The sequence below is a fragment of the Bos grunniens genome, chromosome 28 (genome assembly GCF_055505025.1).
Source record: "Bos grunniens cultivar Pamir isolate PY7600 chromosome 28, Bosgru_T2T1.0, whole genome shotgun sequence".
Classification (NCBI taxonomy): domain Eukaryota; kingdom Metazoa; phylum Chordata; class Mammalia; order Artiodactyla; family Bovidae; genus Bos; species Bos grunniens.
Window position 1 is genome coordinate 18636666 of NC_141192.1, and position 17204 is coordinate 18653869.

The 17204-nt window shown below is 52.3% G+C and overlaps 1 protein-coding gene across 6 annotated transcripts in view; it reads right to left on the reverse strand.

Moving 5' to 3' along the window:
* The window catches only part of CDH23 (cadherin related 23), a 439149-nt gene that overhangs the window by 387382 nt on the left and 34563 nt on the right, over nt 1-17204 (reverse strand). For all 6 annotated transcript variants that reach the window (XR_015156859.1, XM_086382172.1, XM_086382174.1 and 3 more), the window contains exons 2-3: nt 8129-8200; nt 756-833 (exon numbers count right to left, since the gene is read on the reverse strand). Coding sequence is in view for 5 of the 6 variants with exons in the window: in XM_086382172.1 (XP_086238298.1) it covers nt 756-833; nt 8129-8195 (145 nt within the window). In the remaining variant the exon portion in view is untranslated. The remainder of the gene's footprint in view (nt 1-755; nt 834-8128; nt 8201-17204) is intronic.

A 17204-nucleotide genomic window follows, 5' to 3' on the forward strand; every position in this document is an offset into this window, starting at 1 on the left:
GCGGTCACAAAGAGTCAAACATGACTGAGTGACTAACACACACACACACACACACACACACACAACCAGTGCTGTCCCATCAGCTCAGCTTCAAGATGGGTTTGATCAATTCAACCCCATTTATTGAGAAGCTTCGGGATCCCTAGAGCTGAGCTAAGGCCATGGGGCTACATCTGCCGACCTCCAGCTGCAGGTAAAGGAGCCTGGCCCTCCGGAAGGGCTCATGAGGACAGACCTGGGTGATGAGGTGAGTCAAGTTGGGGCAGGTGGGAGGTGGTGAGGGGCACGGACCAAGATGCTCATGATCACTTCCTAAACAGTTTTTTTTTTTTTTTAATGACAAAAAAAACAGGCATATCCAGTACAGAGAAAACTCAGTAATCACAGAAAAGTACAAAAGGCTGCAAATCAAATTATAAGAGCTTCCATCTTCAAATTTTCATGAGGAAGAGGAACAAGCCATTTTGTAGGACAAAATTAACGTAGAAGTGAAAGTCAAGCAACTTGGGCTCAATGTGATAAAACCTTTGATACTGAGACCTCCTCTCTCTTTGGAATGGGCCAACACAAGAAGCAGTGAGTGCCCCGTCCCTGGAGGCAACCAAGAAGAGACCACATGAACACCCATCGTCACCATGGCAGAGGTTCCAATCGCAGGGGGATGATCATCTCCATGTCTAATATCTCTTTCACTTGTGGGAAAGGAGGCCACCCCACACCACCCAGCATGCCCACCAGCCCTTGTGCCAACTCACCCACAGGCGTATCCTCACTGATCAGCAGGTATGTGTCAAAGAAGTGGTTGGTGAAGAAGGGCAGTCGGTTCACCTGGCCTGGAAGTTAGAGAAGAGCATCAGTCAAGTACCCTCATGCCAATTCTATACGTTCTGCAAGGGGTACAGAGTGGGGGCTACAGTCGGCACTGAGCCTGCATCTAGTGCCATGGCCCCTGGTAGCTCACTGCTCTGCCCCAAAGCCAACCAGGAGCAACTACGAGGCAGGCAAAAGGCTGTGAGGTCATTTGGTCAGCCAGGCCACCAGCCACGTGTAGCTATTGAGCCTGGGTACACATTGGGATGTGGTGAAATGTAAAATACACACAGGTTTTTGAAGACCTTGTATGGAAACTGAAAGTCACTCAGTCGTGTCCGACTCTTTGAGACCCCATGGACTATACAGTCCATAGAATTCTCCAGGCCAGAATACTGGAGTGGGTACCCTTTCCCTTCTCCAGGGGATCTTCCCAACCCAGGGATCAAACCCAGGTCTCCCACATTGCAGGCAGATTCTTTACCAGCTGAGCCAGAAGGGAAGCCCAAGAATACTGGAGTGGGTAGCCTATTCCTTCTCCAGAGGATCATCCTGACCCAGGAATTGAACTGGGGTCTCCTTCATTGCAGGCAGATTCTTTACCAACTGAGCTATTAGGGAAGCCCTGTATGGAAAAGTGAGTATTAAATATCTCATTCGTCTTTTATATTGATTATGTGTGGAAATGATAATACTGTAGTTATACTGGATTATGTAAAATACATTATTAAAATGAGTTGCACCTGTTTCTTTTCTAATGCAATTCCTGGAAAATTTAAGACCACACTTGTGGCTCACATTGTATTTGTACTGGGCAGCCCAGCTATACACAGAATGGGAGCTAGGTAAAGAAAAGAGCTGTCTACTTTGTTAACCACTGCAACTCTGGTGCCCAGAATTTGGCTTAGCACAGAGCTTCAAAACTCCTTGGAATTTTTCAGAGCAACAAGAATGTCTTTTGTTATTCATAAGGAGTTCCTTTGACCACATCTAAGTTTATGCAATACTTTGGCCACCTGATATGAAGAAATGACTCATTAGAAAAGACTCTGATGCTGGGAAAGATTCAAGACAGGAGGAGAAATGGACGACAGAGGATGAGAAGGCTGAATGGCATCACCGACTCGATGGACATGAGTTTATACAAGCTCCGGGAGCTGGTGATGGAGAGGGAAGCCTGGTGTGCTGCAGTCCATGGGGTCGCAGAGTTGGACACAGCTGAGCAACTGAACTGAAAGTTTATGCACATGAAGTGACTTTTTAAATTAAAAAATGCTGTGTTAATTTCTGGTGAAAGAAAAGTGATTCAGTTCTTTTCATGTTCTTTTCCACTGTATAGTTTATTATAAGATATTGAATATAGTTCCCTGTGATGTATGGTAGAACCTTCTTGTCTATTTATTTTATATATAGTGCTTTGGATCTGCTAATTCCAAATTCCTAATTTATCCCTCCCCCTACCTTTCCCCTCTGGTAACCATGAGCTTGTCTTTTGTGTCTGTGGGTCTGTTTCTGTTTTGTAAATAAGTTCAGCTGTGTCATATTTTAGATTCCATGTATAAGTAGTATCGCTGGTAATTTGTCTTTGTCTGACTTACTTCACTTAGTATGATAAACTCGGATTGTATCCATGTAACTGCAAATGGCATTATTGCATTCATTTTACGGCTGAGTAGTATTCCACTGTATATATGTACCACATCTTCTTTATCCAGTCCTCTGTTGATGGACATTTAGGTTGCTTCCATGTCTTGGCTATTGTAAATAATGCTGCTGTAAACACTGGGATGCATGTATCTTTTTGAATTAGAGTTTTCTCCAGATATATGCCCAGGAGTGGGAATGCCGGATCATATGGTAACTATTTTTAGTTTTTTAAGGAACCTCCATTCTGTTCTCCATAGAGGTTGCACCAATTTACATTTCCACCAATAAGATAGGAGGGTTCCCTTTTCCCAGTGAGGTGATTTAGAGTGGAGCCTCTACAGAAAACCTCAGGATGGGGCCAATCACTGAAGACCAAGTGATTTGATGGGAACTTTCAGTCCATCCCCAACCTTAGGGAGGGAAGGATGGGAGGCTGGAGATTTCCAAGATTTGATGAGCTTCCAGGTTGGTGAACACACCCATGTGCTGGAAGGATGATGCTCCTAGAGAAACACGGAAGCTCCAGCTGACCCCAGGCCCTGCCTCCCCACACACAGACCTCATCCCATGCACCTCTTCCATCTGGCTGTTCCCGAGCTGGACGCTTTATGCTTTATATTCAACCAGTAAATGTAATAAGTGAACTATTTTCCTGAGTTCTGTGAGTCATTCTAGCTAACTGAACCTGAGAAGGGCTAGTGGGAAGCCCTGATTTATAGCTGGTTGGTCAGAAGTACCGGTGGCCTGGGACTCACCACTAGCATCTAAAGTGCAGCTGAACCCCTAAATCTGTGGACTCGGACCCTAATTCCAGGTAGTTAGCATCAGGATTGAACTGAATTGTTGGACACACGGTCGGTGTCTGGAGAGTGAGAGAACTGGTTGTTGGTATTGAAAAACACCCCAGTAGGCAAGTGAGGGCACTTCCCCCTCTGACCCCGTCAGCTGGGGGTGGGGGGTTGGCCCGTCTCAATGGGGCCGGCATTGTATAGCGCACACGTTAGCGGCTTGTGCTGGGTCTTCCAGGGGCCCTGAATGTGGATGGGCTGCAGCCCTCTTCTCCCTCATTTCCGTGGACCTGGCTGCCTCAGAGTTTAGGCCAGGGCCAAGAACACAGAGGCCAGCATTTCCACCATTGCCTGAGATCTCCTAGTGGGGAACAGGCAGGACTAGCGGCATTTCCACCCCCACCTGCCTTCACTCACTTGACCAGAAGCTGTGTCACTTCTGGTTCTGCAAGCGTTGTAGCCTCTTTCTCCCCTCCTGGCCTGGACTGCTGGCCCTTCTGCCTTCTCTTGCCAAATTCCTAGTCATTCTTCAAGTTTTTTCTTAGATGTCTCTTCTTCTAAGAAGCCCTCCCTGACCACTGCATTTCATCCACACCTTTACACCCTCTCGTATGAGGAATCTGGGGCTCCTCACATACACAACAGCCTCAGAAACAGGCCAGTGGTCAAGGGCTGCACTTTTGTTTGGAACTTCCCCGCACCTCTTTCTAGTCATGCGACCTTCCCGAACCTCAGTTTACTCAGGTGTAAAACAGCGATAACAACAAGACTTAACTTCTTTGCTGTGCTGGGGATTAAATGAGATTACATACATAAAGCGCTTAGCACCATGCTCTCGAACACAGCAAGCACTCGATAAGTGGTAGCTATAATTAACACCAAGATGGTTAGACATCATCGCTGACTCAATGGACATGAATTTGAGCAAACTCTGGGAGACAGTAGAGGACACAAGAGCCTGGCATGCATGTTCATGGGGTCTCAAAGAGTCAGACACGACTCAGCGACTGAACAGCAACAAAAATTAATGGCAGTGCTTCCCATGCAGCCAGAGGGGGATGGATCCCTGCTGGGGGCCTTGAGCTCCCTGACGGAAAGCGGCTGAGCCAGGGGAGAAGGCTCAGGGTGCCCAGAGAATCGAGGGTGGGCTCAGGCTGGTGGGAGAGGGAAATCAGCCGGGAAAAACATCACCCGCAGCAGCATCATTCTTTTTCAAGTATTGTTTCACACAACCTGCCAATAATCAGCCACTGAGAGTCCTGCACGGGCAGCTGGGCAGAGCCTGGGGGACGTGTGTCGCCTGCCATACACCGAGCACGACTGAGCTCTGGGAACAGGCTGCTACCCCAGGAAGCCCAGTGGCCTTGGGCTGCCAGTGGGGGCTGGAAGGGTCCTGGGAGAAGTGCGAAAGGGGAGGGCCCACAGGTCACTTGTTCACTTAAAGACACTTTTAAAGCACGGAGGCTGTGTCCTCCCACCTCAGGAGCCTCAAGGCCTCTGGCCAAGTGGGAATGTGAGTGAGTGCGGCAAGGGGAGGGGACCATGGTGACTTCTGCGAGGAAGGGGAGTCCAGTTGCCTGCAACCATGATGCACCCCTCTGTCTCTGCCCCACACAGCTCATTCCCTGCTCTGGCATCTACTGTTCACTCAGCCCTGGACGCCTTCTCCGCACATTCCCGGCCCACTCGCACTGATCCTTCCCTACAAAGTAGATGTGAGTCCACCAGCTTTAAATGTTTCAAACACACAAACAAGATTCAAGCTTTAAACCATCACAGGCCTGAGGGGAGAAGGGAGAAGGCGAATTTGGGCTGCAGGTCCTGGACGACAGGCCTTCCCCACAAAGGCGAGGAAGGGAAAGATTTGAGAAGGAAGCAAAGCTGGGAGCGGTCAAGACACTCGGTGTGGGAAGGATCAGGTGTCCAGCAGGCCAGGAAGCACAACCTCACTCAGAGCTGTGGGATGGGACAGGGAATTCTTACAGCTTGAAGAACACCGAGAGTGGCAGAGCCTGGACTGGGACCAGGAAGGCCCGACTTCAGCCCAAGTCCGCCTCCCCAGGCCTCTGAAGGTACCAAGCTTCTCACTGAGGTCCACACGGGGTACAGCCCTATGCCCCACCCCCAAACTCAAGACTAGAAGGTGCGCAGGACAAGGAGCACGGAGCAGCAACCGGGAGTGAGGCCTGGTAAGCCCTGCCACTTGCTGCTGCGTGACCTGGGCAAATCGCTCTACCTCTCTGGCCACCATTGCCCAGCCTCAAGATAAGGACAAAAAGCCCTCACTGCCCTCCCACCCTACAACTCCCTGTCAAGGTATCCCGTGCACCCCATCACTGTTACGGTGACTGCAGGGTGGCCCACGGGAGCGCAGCAGTAAGGGGCCTGACATGGCGAAGTCTGGGGGCTCCACCGTCACATCCCTCACACCCGGTGCCTGTGGGACCTGGCAGGAGGCTCACTGCCCAGGCTAGACAAGGGTCAGGGCAGGTCTCCTCAGGCCTTCACCTCCTGCCTTCCCAATAAGCCCACAGGCCCACAGTGAGAAATGCCAGGGAGCACACGGATGCAGGAGGGATGCTGGGAGGGGGTGTAGAAATCTTCGGCAGAGAGGACAGGCTGACAAAGAGATATGACATCGAGGGGGCGTCTGTCCCTAGGCCTGACCTATCATTGACTGCCAGGAATGGGAGGAGAGATCAGCTGGGGCTACATGGCCCCATCGTGCCAGAGGAACCACACTGGCTGCCCCCCACAGGGCCCAGGAAAGGGGACTGTGCCAGCAATGACATAGACACATAAATACATACATACACACACATGCAAAGCAGGCTAGCTCACAGGCAGGCTAGAGAATGGCTGGGTGGCCTAGGGAAAGGCCTCAACTCCTCTGTTTTCTGCACCCCATTTTTCTCCTCTTAGATGCAGATGATAATAAAAGAACTAACACTTAAGGATGAGATGGTTGGATGGCATCACCGACTCGATGGACATGAGTTTGAGTAAGCTCTGGGAATTGGTGATGGACAAAGAAGCCTGGTACGCTGTAGTCCATGGGGTCGCAAAGAGTCGGACGTGACTGAGCAACTGAACTGAACACTTATTTAGCACTTAGTATGTGCTAGGCACTATTCTAAGTGCTTGATATACATATTAACTCATCTGGTAATTTTGACAGTTTAAGAAGCAGAGTCCTATTGTGCTTCCTAGTTTAGAGAGAAGGAAGCTGAAACATGGAGAAGCTAAGAAACCTGCCCAGGAGAACCCCTTGGAGAAGCGGGGCTGGAACGCAGCAGTCCGACTGCTCACTGCTGCCTTATGCCCACTCAGGATGCACGAACCATCTCCAACTTAGAGAGCCCAAGGGGAGACTGCCACCTCTTCCAGGAAGGCGGCCGAGCTCCTGGCACCTGCTTTACTTTTACATGTATATTTCTTTTTAATGGGGTGGGGAGGGCACGAATGTCAAGATCACAGAGTCCCTGAGGAGGCTGAGGACATCGTCCAGCAAAGCCAGAGGGTCAGAGCTGGTCTCTTGGGCCCCTCACTGAGGTCTCTGTGAATGGGGCAGAGAAGGGCAGGGGCCTGGATTTTTCGACCAAAGCCCCAGGGGAGGACAGAGATCTGGATGGAGACCCAGTTGGGCCCTGCTCTGTACGACCCTGGGCCAGCTGCTTCTGTGGGCACCAGTTTTCTCCTTTGTGAAGTGGGCCAGGAGTGGAGAGAGGGTCTGAGACCCCTTTTGGATCTGCCCCGAGAGTCTCTGAGGCTGTGCTGTCATCCTGGGCTGCCTGGGTGGGAGTGAGCTCCCCATTGCAGGGGCATTCCAGCAGAGAGCACTCCCAGCCTGGAAGCCAGGACCAGCAACTTTCACAGGACTCTCGGGCAGCAGGACGCCAGCAGCAACCCACCAAGCATGAAGCTCTGGCCTCCTCCAGAGGCTCCCGGCTCCCTGGAGTGGGAGAAGGAGCCGGCCCCCCTCAGGAATGTGCTTGCCTGTGTCGCCTGGCACGCCGTTCCCATAGCTCTTCCCTGAGGGCGCCCTGGCCCTGGGGGACACCCAGCCAGCTGTGCCTGCTGGCCTTCCTTCCTGCAGACCAGAGCTGCTTTTCTCTCACTGTCCAGGAGAAGGCAAATGCCCAGGCCTTCCCTGACCTCCTCCGTGGGCACTAGAGCTGGCACTGACCTGGCTGCTGCAGGGGAAGGAGGGCTGGTCCTCCCTGCAGGGAGGAGAGACTCCTGGCAGCCACACCCTCGCTCAGGTTGTTCCCTCCTCCAGGATGCCCCCCGTCTCTCCCTCTTAAACACCTTCTCAGTCTTCAAGACCCAGATGAAACATCTCCCTTCCGTCGGGCTCTCCTGTGCCCACAGGCTCAATGGAGCTTTTCTTCTGATGGGCTTCTCTGGAGCTCTATGTAGCCTTTATTACCACTTTATTCTGCTCATAGCAGTTCCACCCGTGTCTTTCTCCCCGATGAGACTTGACTCCGGAGAATGTCATTTCTTCCATACCCCCACAGTTGGACAAACAGGAGATCCACAGTAGGTGCTCAGAAGACAACCATGGAACTGAAGAGAACCAGGGCCTGTCCCCGCATCCCAGAAGAAGGACAGTTCATCGTCACAGATGCCTCCCTTAGAGCACAAGTGTTTCTCAAGGCTCCTCCCCTTCTCTCCTGGGTCCCAGGCCCTGGGGATGGCTGGTATTTTCAGCCCTGTGAATCCTGCAGAAGCAACTGAGGCCCAGAGAGGGACGTGCGTGCCCAGTCTCACACACAGCAAGGCTGGTCTCTGGAGTCCCAGAGCACAAACCCCAACCACATGTCGTCTAGTCCAGCCACCCATGCCTGCTGTGGGGGGAGAAGGCAGAGGGTTGGACTTACCCCAGCATCCAGAGATCAGCACAGAAAGCCAGACCACGAGGCAGCTGGAGGCTACGTGGCACCTCATGGCTCCTGAGGACAAAAGGGGGAGAGGGTTAGGAGCTGCCTGTTGGAGCTGCCCTGCTCTTCCAGCGCCTCCAGCACTGCCCACCCCCGCTGCTCCCAGGAGAATTGGGTCTGAGACAGGAGGAGAGGGAATTGAGGCAAATGGGGGTTGGGGGCGGGGAGAGGACATGGGGAAGAAGAGAGGGTCTGCAGCCTGTGGTTTTGTCATCGTCAATGCTGGGTATCGCACAGCGGCCTGAGAGTGACGGAGATGAGGGCAGGGGCAACAGTCTCCTCTTTGCCCTCATGGGGGCGGGTTGCATGGCTGTGGGCAGAACTCGGGGGCTCAGGGACAGGTCTGTGACATACACTAGGCTCCATGGGTGGAGGAAAGGGCTGCTGCCCGCCACTCTAGGACAGCATCCCTCAAGAGTGATGGAACCTGGTAAGGGAGGGACAGACTTAGGACCCAGGTGCTGAGCGGGAAGGCGGGTATCTCAGTGTGCTTGGCAGACCCGCCGCTCCGACCACCCCCCCAGCCAAAGTGGCCAACAAACACGTCCTTTCCTGTTTTTATATCTGTATTCATCTCATAACCTTGGCTATGAAGGAAGCACCAGGCCACAGTGTCCAAAGAGGCACAGAGAAGGGAGGTAACTTGCCCCCAGCAAGTCTGTGGGAAGTTGGATCTGGATTTTTCTGTCTAGCTAAGCTCTAGAGAGATTTGGGATCCATCAGCCAGAAGCTCAGCAAGGCGGGCTCCCATCTCTAAGCCTTCAGATGTGGGGCTTCACCCCACCCTTCAAGCCCAGCCCCATGACAGCAGGGCCATGGTTCTCTGGTTCCTTCTTTCGCCTGCAGGCCTCCTTGGAGCCCAGCAGTGACACCAAGAGAGGCCTGCACTCCTCAGCCGGGAGTCCCTGCCTCCCACTGAACAGTCTGTTAGTGCGGTCTCACCTCCGTGTCTCAAGTCAAGCCCATTCACTTCCCCATCCCCACGGTCTAGCCAAGGGCCCACACACCCTCCTTCAGGCAGCACTTACTATGCCCCTCGTCTGGGAGGCATTACACTTCCCAGTTCGTAAGGGTCTGGAGGCTGAGAGCTGTTAACAATTTGCTCAGAGACCCTCAACCAGTGAGTGGTGAGGTCAGCATCTGGACCCAAGGTGATATGTCCCCTCCCTCATCAATACATGATCAGGAAAGCCCTGGGGAGGCTGGGGGAGCTGAAGAAAAGGGTTTTGTGGAGAGACTTCTACATCTCTGCAAGATCTGGGCTGGGGGCTTCAGAAAGGGCCCAGAGTACAGTCCCTTGGTTCCGGACGTGGAGTCAGCTCCCTCTCCCAGCCTCTTGCTGAGTGGCAGGATGGAGCCTGCCCCACACCACACACAGTGGCCCATGGTACCCCGTGTTTCCCTGGAATACTGTACTTAAGATGTTCTAATTATCAGGTATGAAACAGAAATGTGGGAAAGAAAAGATTCTAAGATGTTTTCACATCATAAAAGACAAATGCCCCCATCATAGCCCTATACTGCCACCCCTTTGTGTTTTCAAGGGTCAATAACCTATCCCAGGGGCCAGGCAGGGCACAGAAATGAGGTGACCCAGTGGTGGGGAAGACGGCCATTCAGAGGCCACGAGCTCTGTACAAAAGCAACTGCTGCTGATGCGTTTCAGCCAAGAGGGAATGTGGGCCCATTGTGCCCAAGCTTCTGAGTTTTCTCAACGAAAAGCTGGAAATTTGGCTTTTACTATGAATTCAATTTTTACATGTTGGCAAATAATTCCATTTTTTGAGCCAAACATGACCCATCTGATGGCCAGAGCAGGCAGCTTGGGCCTGGTACGCGTCCTGCAAGGCCTTTCTCCCCACCCAGGCAGATCCGTTCGTACTACAGACATACGCCAGTGATGTGGCTGCTATTTCTCTTTAGGATGACAGAGACACCCTCTACACAAAAGAAATTCACTTTTCTCGTGTCACGATAATTCACACATAACTCTCCAGGTCGACACTGCCATATCCACCTCCTCCATTTTCAGAGCTGGGTAATAGCTCATGGTCTGGATGTTTTGTCATGGAGACAAACAGCCCTATCGTTGGGCATCTGGGTATTTCCAGGTTCCTGCCACACAGGCAACGTCGCAGTGGACATCTCTCCACACGTAACTGGGTTGGGACTTTGCTCTTAATCTTGGTTCTCCAACAGTAGCATTAATGGGCCAATTAAATACAACACAGGGCACGTATGTAAACTTCTCTTAGACATTGTCATATTACCTTCTGAAAGGCTGTGGCAATTCCCACTCTCTCCAGCAGTGTAGGAGAGGGCCTCTGTGCCCACCTGGAAGTCATCCCTCTTTTAAATGGCTGCCAATCGGATGCATGAAAAATGGTATGGCCTTGTTGCTTTAATTTGCATTTCCCTAACTGCCAACAAGGTTGAACATGATGCCTTTTTCTAAATGTTCAAACCACTTTCCATCTGTTATCTTGTGTTAGCCTATCATATCCTGAGAAGAAGCTAGCCAGCACTGCTAGCATTATCCCTGATTTACAAGTGGAGAAACCGAGGCACAGAGCAATTAAGTGACAATCTGACATCTCACAGTGAGTGAGTGTCTTTTAAAAACAGATCTCCAGCTCTCTGCCTTTGGAAACCAGCTGTTATGAGAATTAAACAACATCTGCTAAGAAGATCATCCACAAATAGCTGGGAGTGCACACGTTCTGCTGGGTGTTGCAGGAAGTTCACAGTGGAAGGAAGGAAGGAAGAAAATGAATGAACACTTACTGGGATTTTCACAGGTACAACTTTATTCAGTCCTCTCAAATGTCTCTAAAATGTAGATATTATAGTCCCCATTTTACAGATGAGGAAATTAAGGCTCAGAGAGGTTACCTAGGATTGGACCTGAGTCTCACACTATTTTCATCACACTTTGCTGGAATTCCCAGGTGGTAATGGTAAAGAACCCACCTGCCAATGCAGGAGAAATAAGAGACACAGGTTCAATCCCTGGGTTGGGAAGTTCCCCTGCAGGAGGGCATGGCAACCCACTCCAGTATTCTTACATAGAGAATCCCCATGGACAAAGGAGCCTGGCGGGCTACAGTCCATAGGGTCACAAAGAGTCAGATATGACTAAAGCAACTTAGCATGCACACACACACACATGCACACACTCACACAGACATGCTGCCCACCCCCACCCCGTCCACTCTGTTTCCTAATCTATGAAAGAGGAAGCCGTGGCCCCTCCCTAAAGGAGGACAATACACACAATACAACAGACACAGGATGAATGTGACACAAAGAGGTGAGTGCGTGCGCACAGCACACAGGCGTGTGTAACGCAACTCCCTTTCCGCATGCTGGCTTAGGCTCTGGCGCTACTGGGCAGGCACCCTGCCCCATCCTCTCTCCTTAAACATCTATCTCCCCTTCAGAGGCACTCACACTGCCTCAGTGTCCCCCTTCTGTCGGTCAATGGCAACCAGATAATGTTCTCACTCTGCAGGATTGGCAGAGGCCACCTCGCGAGTATCCAAACACCGGGACAACCTGAGCTGCATCCTGACTCTCCCTCCTCACCTCGGGGCCAGGTGGCACGAACACTATGTCGGGGAGCACAGGCTTCAAAGGGTAAAGCAGAGTAGCCAGGACAACGTGGGTCCGTCCCGCCACTGGGTTTTCCCAGAGATCCCAGGTCTTACTCTTCCTTTGGTTCCTTTGGCCACGAGGAGGAAAGCAGAGAACAGAGGTTCGTGGCTGTGAGAAGCAGCACCTGGGCCCCCACCTCCAGGTCAGGTGTCACAATGGATGCTGCCTTTGCCTGCCAGCATTTCCTCAGTGCTGAGGCTGCAGTGAGTGGCATGGGTCCCCTGGGAGAGCCTGACCTCGTTCCACCCTATGCAACAGCTGTTCCCCAGCCTCCTGGCCCTCTGCCCTACCCTCCAGCAGAGCTACATGGCCTCCTCCACCCTGGGAGGCTGTGCCACCCTGAGCTCCCAGCAACCCTCACGTGTCCCTGCTGGACCAGGAAACCCAGACACACACCCTTCTCTGCTGGGCTTCTTGTCTGGCCTGGGATAGGTGCCAGAGACCTGCCCCAGAGGTAAGAGCAGGGTTAGAGCTGTCTGCCCTAAAATCCACTCTGGCAGGAAGCTTTCCAAAATCTCTGAAACATACCCACTGCCAAGAAGATCCAAAGCCCTCAGGCTGCCGATTTCCAGCATCTTTTTTCATGCCAAGCCCAGTACCAGGCACTGTGGGAGGATTAAGGAGCCATGAGAAGGGCTGCAAATGTGGGTGAGGTACCAAATAAGCAATAGCGCCTGTCGCTGTCTGAGGCCATGTGAACAGAGAGCTCTCAAGCCTTCCCGAAGAGCTGAGACGTGAGCTGCACAGAGTTCAGGAGGCAGAATGTCAGCGTCTACTGAGTGCCTATAATGTGCCAGCCACTGTGGCGTACAGTGTGTTCTGCATTCTGGGGCTCAGAGAGGTAAAGCTTGAGGTCACACAGCTAGTATGTGGCCAAGCCCAAGGTCTCCTAGCCTCAGCCCCAACCCTTGCTGAGCTCAGACATGTGTCCCAGGGCAGGCCTAGGGTGAGGGCCTGGTGGGAAGGCCTTGGGCAGGATCCTGCATGTACTCAGAGGCCAGGAAGTCAAGCCATGGTCCACAGCCACAGTTTATAGGAGCCAGCAGCAAGGCCAAGTGCATGTGCCAGGAAGAGGAGGCACAGCTAGGGCTGGCGAGCAGGATCCTGTTTCCTCTGTCCTTCTGTGTTGTTGGTATCTGACAGACATTGCTCTGGAACCCGTACCAAGAAGAGAATGCATGAACCACCAGGGTTGACCAAGTGCCTTCCCCTGCACCCTCATCCCTGAGAGGTTAACACCTTTGTCCCTGGAGGGAGTGGACAAAAAACTGTCCCAGATTCAAGGCAGCACCCCTGCCCACCCTGGCCTTCACCTTGTCCTGACTTCAGCCCACAAAGTCCTGCTACTCATAGAGGCCTGGGCTGAGGGCCAGCAAGGGAGGGTCTGGCAGGTGGCACAGTTACAACATCCAGGGAACTGCCCCACAGAGGAATGAACCCCCAAAATCAAATCAAAGCCTCATGTACACCTGAGAGAGCTTGTGAGCTGCAGGGAAAAGCTTCCAAGCCAAGAGTGGCCACAAGGCAATGTCTACCGCAACATTACCTGCTGTGGGCCAGGCGTGGGCATGGTGCAAAACACTGCCATACAAACTGAAGACCTGGCCAAGAGGGAGCTGGCATCCTCCCTGGGAGACCAGCACAAACAGCATCAGTGAGCAAGTTCTACAGCGTGCTGGGGCTGATACACGCCAAGGAAAGAGGAAAGCAGCGGGGCGAGAGGTCTGAGTACCACTGAAGATAATGTATGAACACATGCTTGAAGAAACAGGAGAGCAAGCCACGCTACCTGGGTAAAATGCCTTCTGGGCAGACACAACAACCTGTGCAAAGGCCCCGAGGCAAGATGCGCTAGCACCCCTGAGGATCAGTGGGGAGGCCAGTATAGCTAGCGGGGTGTACTGTGGGGAAAATCACAAGAGATGAGGGCAGGGGGCGATGGGCCCACCGTGGGCACCTCGTACACCAGGGACATAAGTCAACTGGGAGTCGTGGTCTTCAGACAGCCAAGAGGGATAAGAACGACTCAGGGGTTAAAAAGCACACTGGCTGCAGAGCTGAGGACTCACTATGAGGGGTAAGAGCAGATACAGGCAGACAGGTGTAGAGGCTATCCCAGTGACACAGGCTGCAGGGGACAGGGGCTCCGACAGGGACTCAGGCAGGGTGTCTGAGATCTGGCAGATGGGGACATTTTCAAAGTAGAACTCAGGGGGTTTTCTGCTGGAGTGGATAGAGCTGTGCCAGAAAGAGCTGAGCCAAGGGTTCTGGCCCAGGACAGGGGAAAGCTGCTGCTGGGACCGACCAGGGAGCAAGATGTGAAGCTCAGGCTGGGACGCAGTGAGTCTGGAATGGCCAGTGACCACAAGGCAGCAATGCGAGACAGGCAGGAGGACACCCTCAACTGGAGCTCAGGCCCCAGGCGGGGCTACAGATGCAGACGTGGGTGTCACCAGCACTTGAAGCCACCAGAGGGACAAGATCTCTGTGCCCCATACCTTTGAGCTGAGGCAGCTCGGCTGAGATCAAAGGAATACTTGGAATCTGTGTGCAGAGCCTAAAGACGCGTCTGCCCTCGTGGCCCAACAAGTCCAGAACTTTAGCTGAGGAAACCATCGTGGCTGAGCACAGACACTCAGCCACAGGATGTCCATGGCTGTGTTATTATGACAGTTATTTAGGACAGCCCAGACACCCTCAGGGACTGGTTCAGTGGTAGGATGTCCACAGAAAGCACACAGGATTGTGTATGGCTTCGAACATGTGTGCACGTGTGTCTGTGTGGGATGCATATACAGGACAGTTATGTGGAACAGTGGTTTTAGCTGACTGGTAAGGTTATGACTGATTTTATATTCTTCCATTTACAATTTTCATTTTCCTCATTTTCGATAATACATACTCAATGTTTTGACAATCAGAGCCCTAACTTGTGTCCACCCTACCAAAACACTGATAGGAAGCTTCTTCCTATGCTCTGCTGAGCCCTGCCCCAACCCCTCCACCCCAGGCCCGCAGTCCTCTGAATGCCAGAGGAGACCCTTAGAGCTGGGTGGGTCCTCTATGGTCTTCAGGTTAACCACACCCCTCAGCAGCTGCTCAGACCCTTCTAGGGACAGGAATTCCCTCCCTCCAGGGCAGAAGGTCCCAGCTCAGATGCCCTGCCTCTCGGCCTTCAGCCCCATGCTGCACTGCGGAGAGGAGGCCTAAGGAGGCCCATCATCAAGAGGACTCTGCCTGCTCCGCCCATGGAGACCCAAGAGCAGAAGAGTGGGCTAAAGCTGAGGCTTTGGAGACCAGGCCCAGGTCTGAAGCTTGGGCCTGTTCTGAGGGCTCTTCTTTCCCAGGGTAGGGGGCTGGGTGGAGCAGGGGGACACTAATAATTTAAAAGTAAAACGAGTGCTCTAATGTTTTTCATTCGCTCTCACACACATGCAAACTCTGTGAACTGCTGCAGGGGATGTCCCATCACCCAGTGGGGCCCCTGGCCCAACCCTGGAGGGTCCCTCCTTCCCATCCCCCCTTCCGCCGGGTAGGAGGATTCCAGATTACTCCCAACCTGCAGGGGTTTCACCAAAAGCCTCTGAACCAAACCTGAGATGAAGCCCAGGCAGCCTGGCTTCCTGGACAGACTGGAAAGCCTGCCTCTGCTTGGTGTGGAGCAAAGCCCTCTCCCCTCTTCCCAGAAACCCGCCCACTCTCGGCTCAGCTCCTGGGTGGGAGCTTCCTGTCCCCTTCTCCCACCACTCCCCACAGCAGCCCAGTCAGGAGACGCAGGGGCAGAGCGTGCACTCAGTGCACGGAGAGGCACTTTCCGTCCCCGCAAGCAAGGGGACAAGAAGGAGCCGAGCAGAGGGAGGGAAAGGGCAGGAGGGGACATCTGAGCAGCATTTCAGCTTCTCAGGAAGGAGAGATTTTCACTGCAGGGTGCCACGATGTCGTTTGAACTGTTATGAATTCCCATAAAATCAGACGCACTCAACTTTGAATAGAAATACAGAAATACACTGCAGAAATCAAAGACAATTTGGGGATTATTCACCACCACTACACACAGAGATGTTCGTGCATGCGAGGAGGCACCTGCAGACACACCATTAGGGCCACTGATGGAAAAGCCATGGTCGGTCACCGACCGCCATGCTTCAGAGTCCACACCATCCAGGCCAGGCCGCTGGCTGGGGAGGCTGCTGGGATGGGAGGACACTTACGGGGACCCCACCCAGAAAGAGGGAAAAGCCCACCTGGTGGCCATTCCGTTGTGTCCTCCCCAGAGTTCCCACTGCGTGAACCAGGGTCCAGGATAGGGGGGAGGCAGGTGAGCCAGGCAGGTCTGGGAGGGGCATAGCCTGAGACCCCCATGGTGGCATGGCAGGCGGCCCAGCATCCTCCATGGGAGGCCTGGTATCCCGAGTACCCTCAACCTATACTTCAGAAAAAAATCATCCAGCAGGAACTATATTTTATTCTGTCCTTTTTGGAAGTTACACACGGGCATGGGACACAAGTGCACAGGAGGGTGCTGAGCAGGAAGGGAGTCTCCCCTCCACTCAAGCCCACACCTTTCCAGAGGCAACCAACAATTCCTGAAGTACCGCAGGTACACGTAAGGACATAGCACATGGGTCTCTCCTCTTAAAAAAAAATCTAAGGGCTATTCATGCTATCCATTCCTAGCTGCTTCACATGAAACGTATCCTGAAGGCTGTTCTAGCGCAGTACACACAGAACTGCCTTGCTATTTTTAGCAGCTGCAGAGGGTTCTATATGAAGGGACCATAATTAACCCCTGCTGACGGACATGCTGGGCATAACAAATACTCTTTTCTAACAACTTTAGAGACGACTCTGCATGACTCTGGTGGGCATCACCAGATGGTCAATAACGAAATCAGATTATGTTCTTTGGAGCCAAAGATGGAGAAACTCTATACAGTCAGCAAAAACAAGACTGTGACCATGAGCTCCTTATTGAAAAATTCAGGCTTAAATTGAACAAAGTAGGGGAAACCACTAGGTCATTCAGGTATGACCTAAATCAAATCACTTATGATTATAGAGTGGAGGTGATGAACAGATTCAAGGGATTAGATCTTGCAGACAGAGTGCCTAAAGAACTATGGATGGAGGTTCATAACACTGTACAGGAGGCAGTGACCAAAACCATCCCAAAGAAAAAGAAATGCAAGAAGGCAAAGAGGTTGTCTGAGGAGGCTTTACAATAGCTGAGGAAAGAAAAGAAGCAGAAGGCAAGAGAGAAGGGGAAAGATATACCCAAATGGAGAAGGCCTTCTTAAATGAACAATGCAAAGAAATAGAGGAAAACAATAGAATGGGAAAGACTACAGAGATCTCTTCAAGA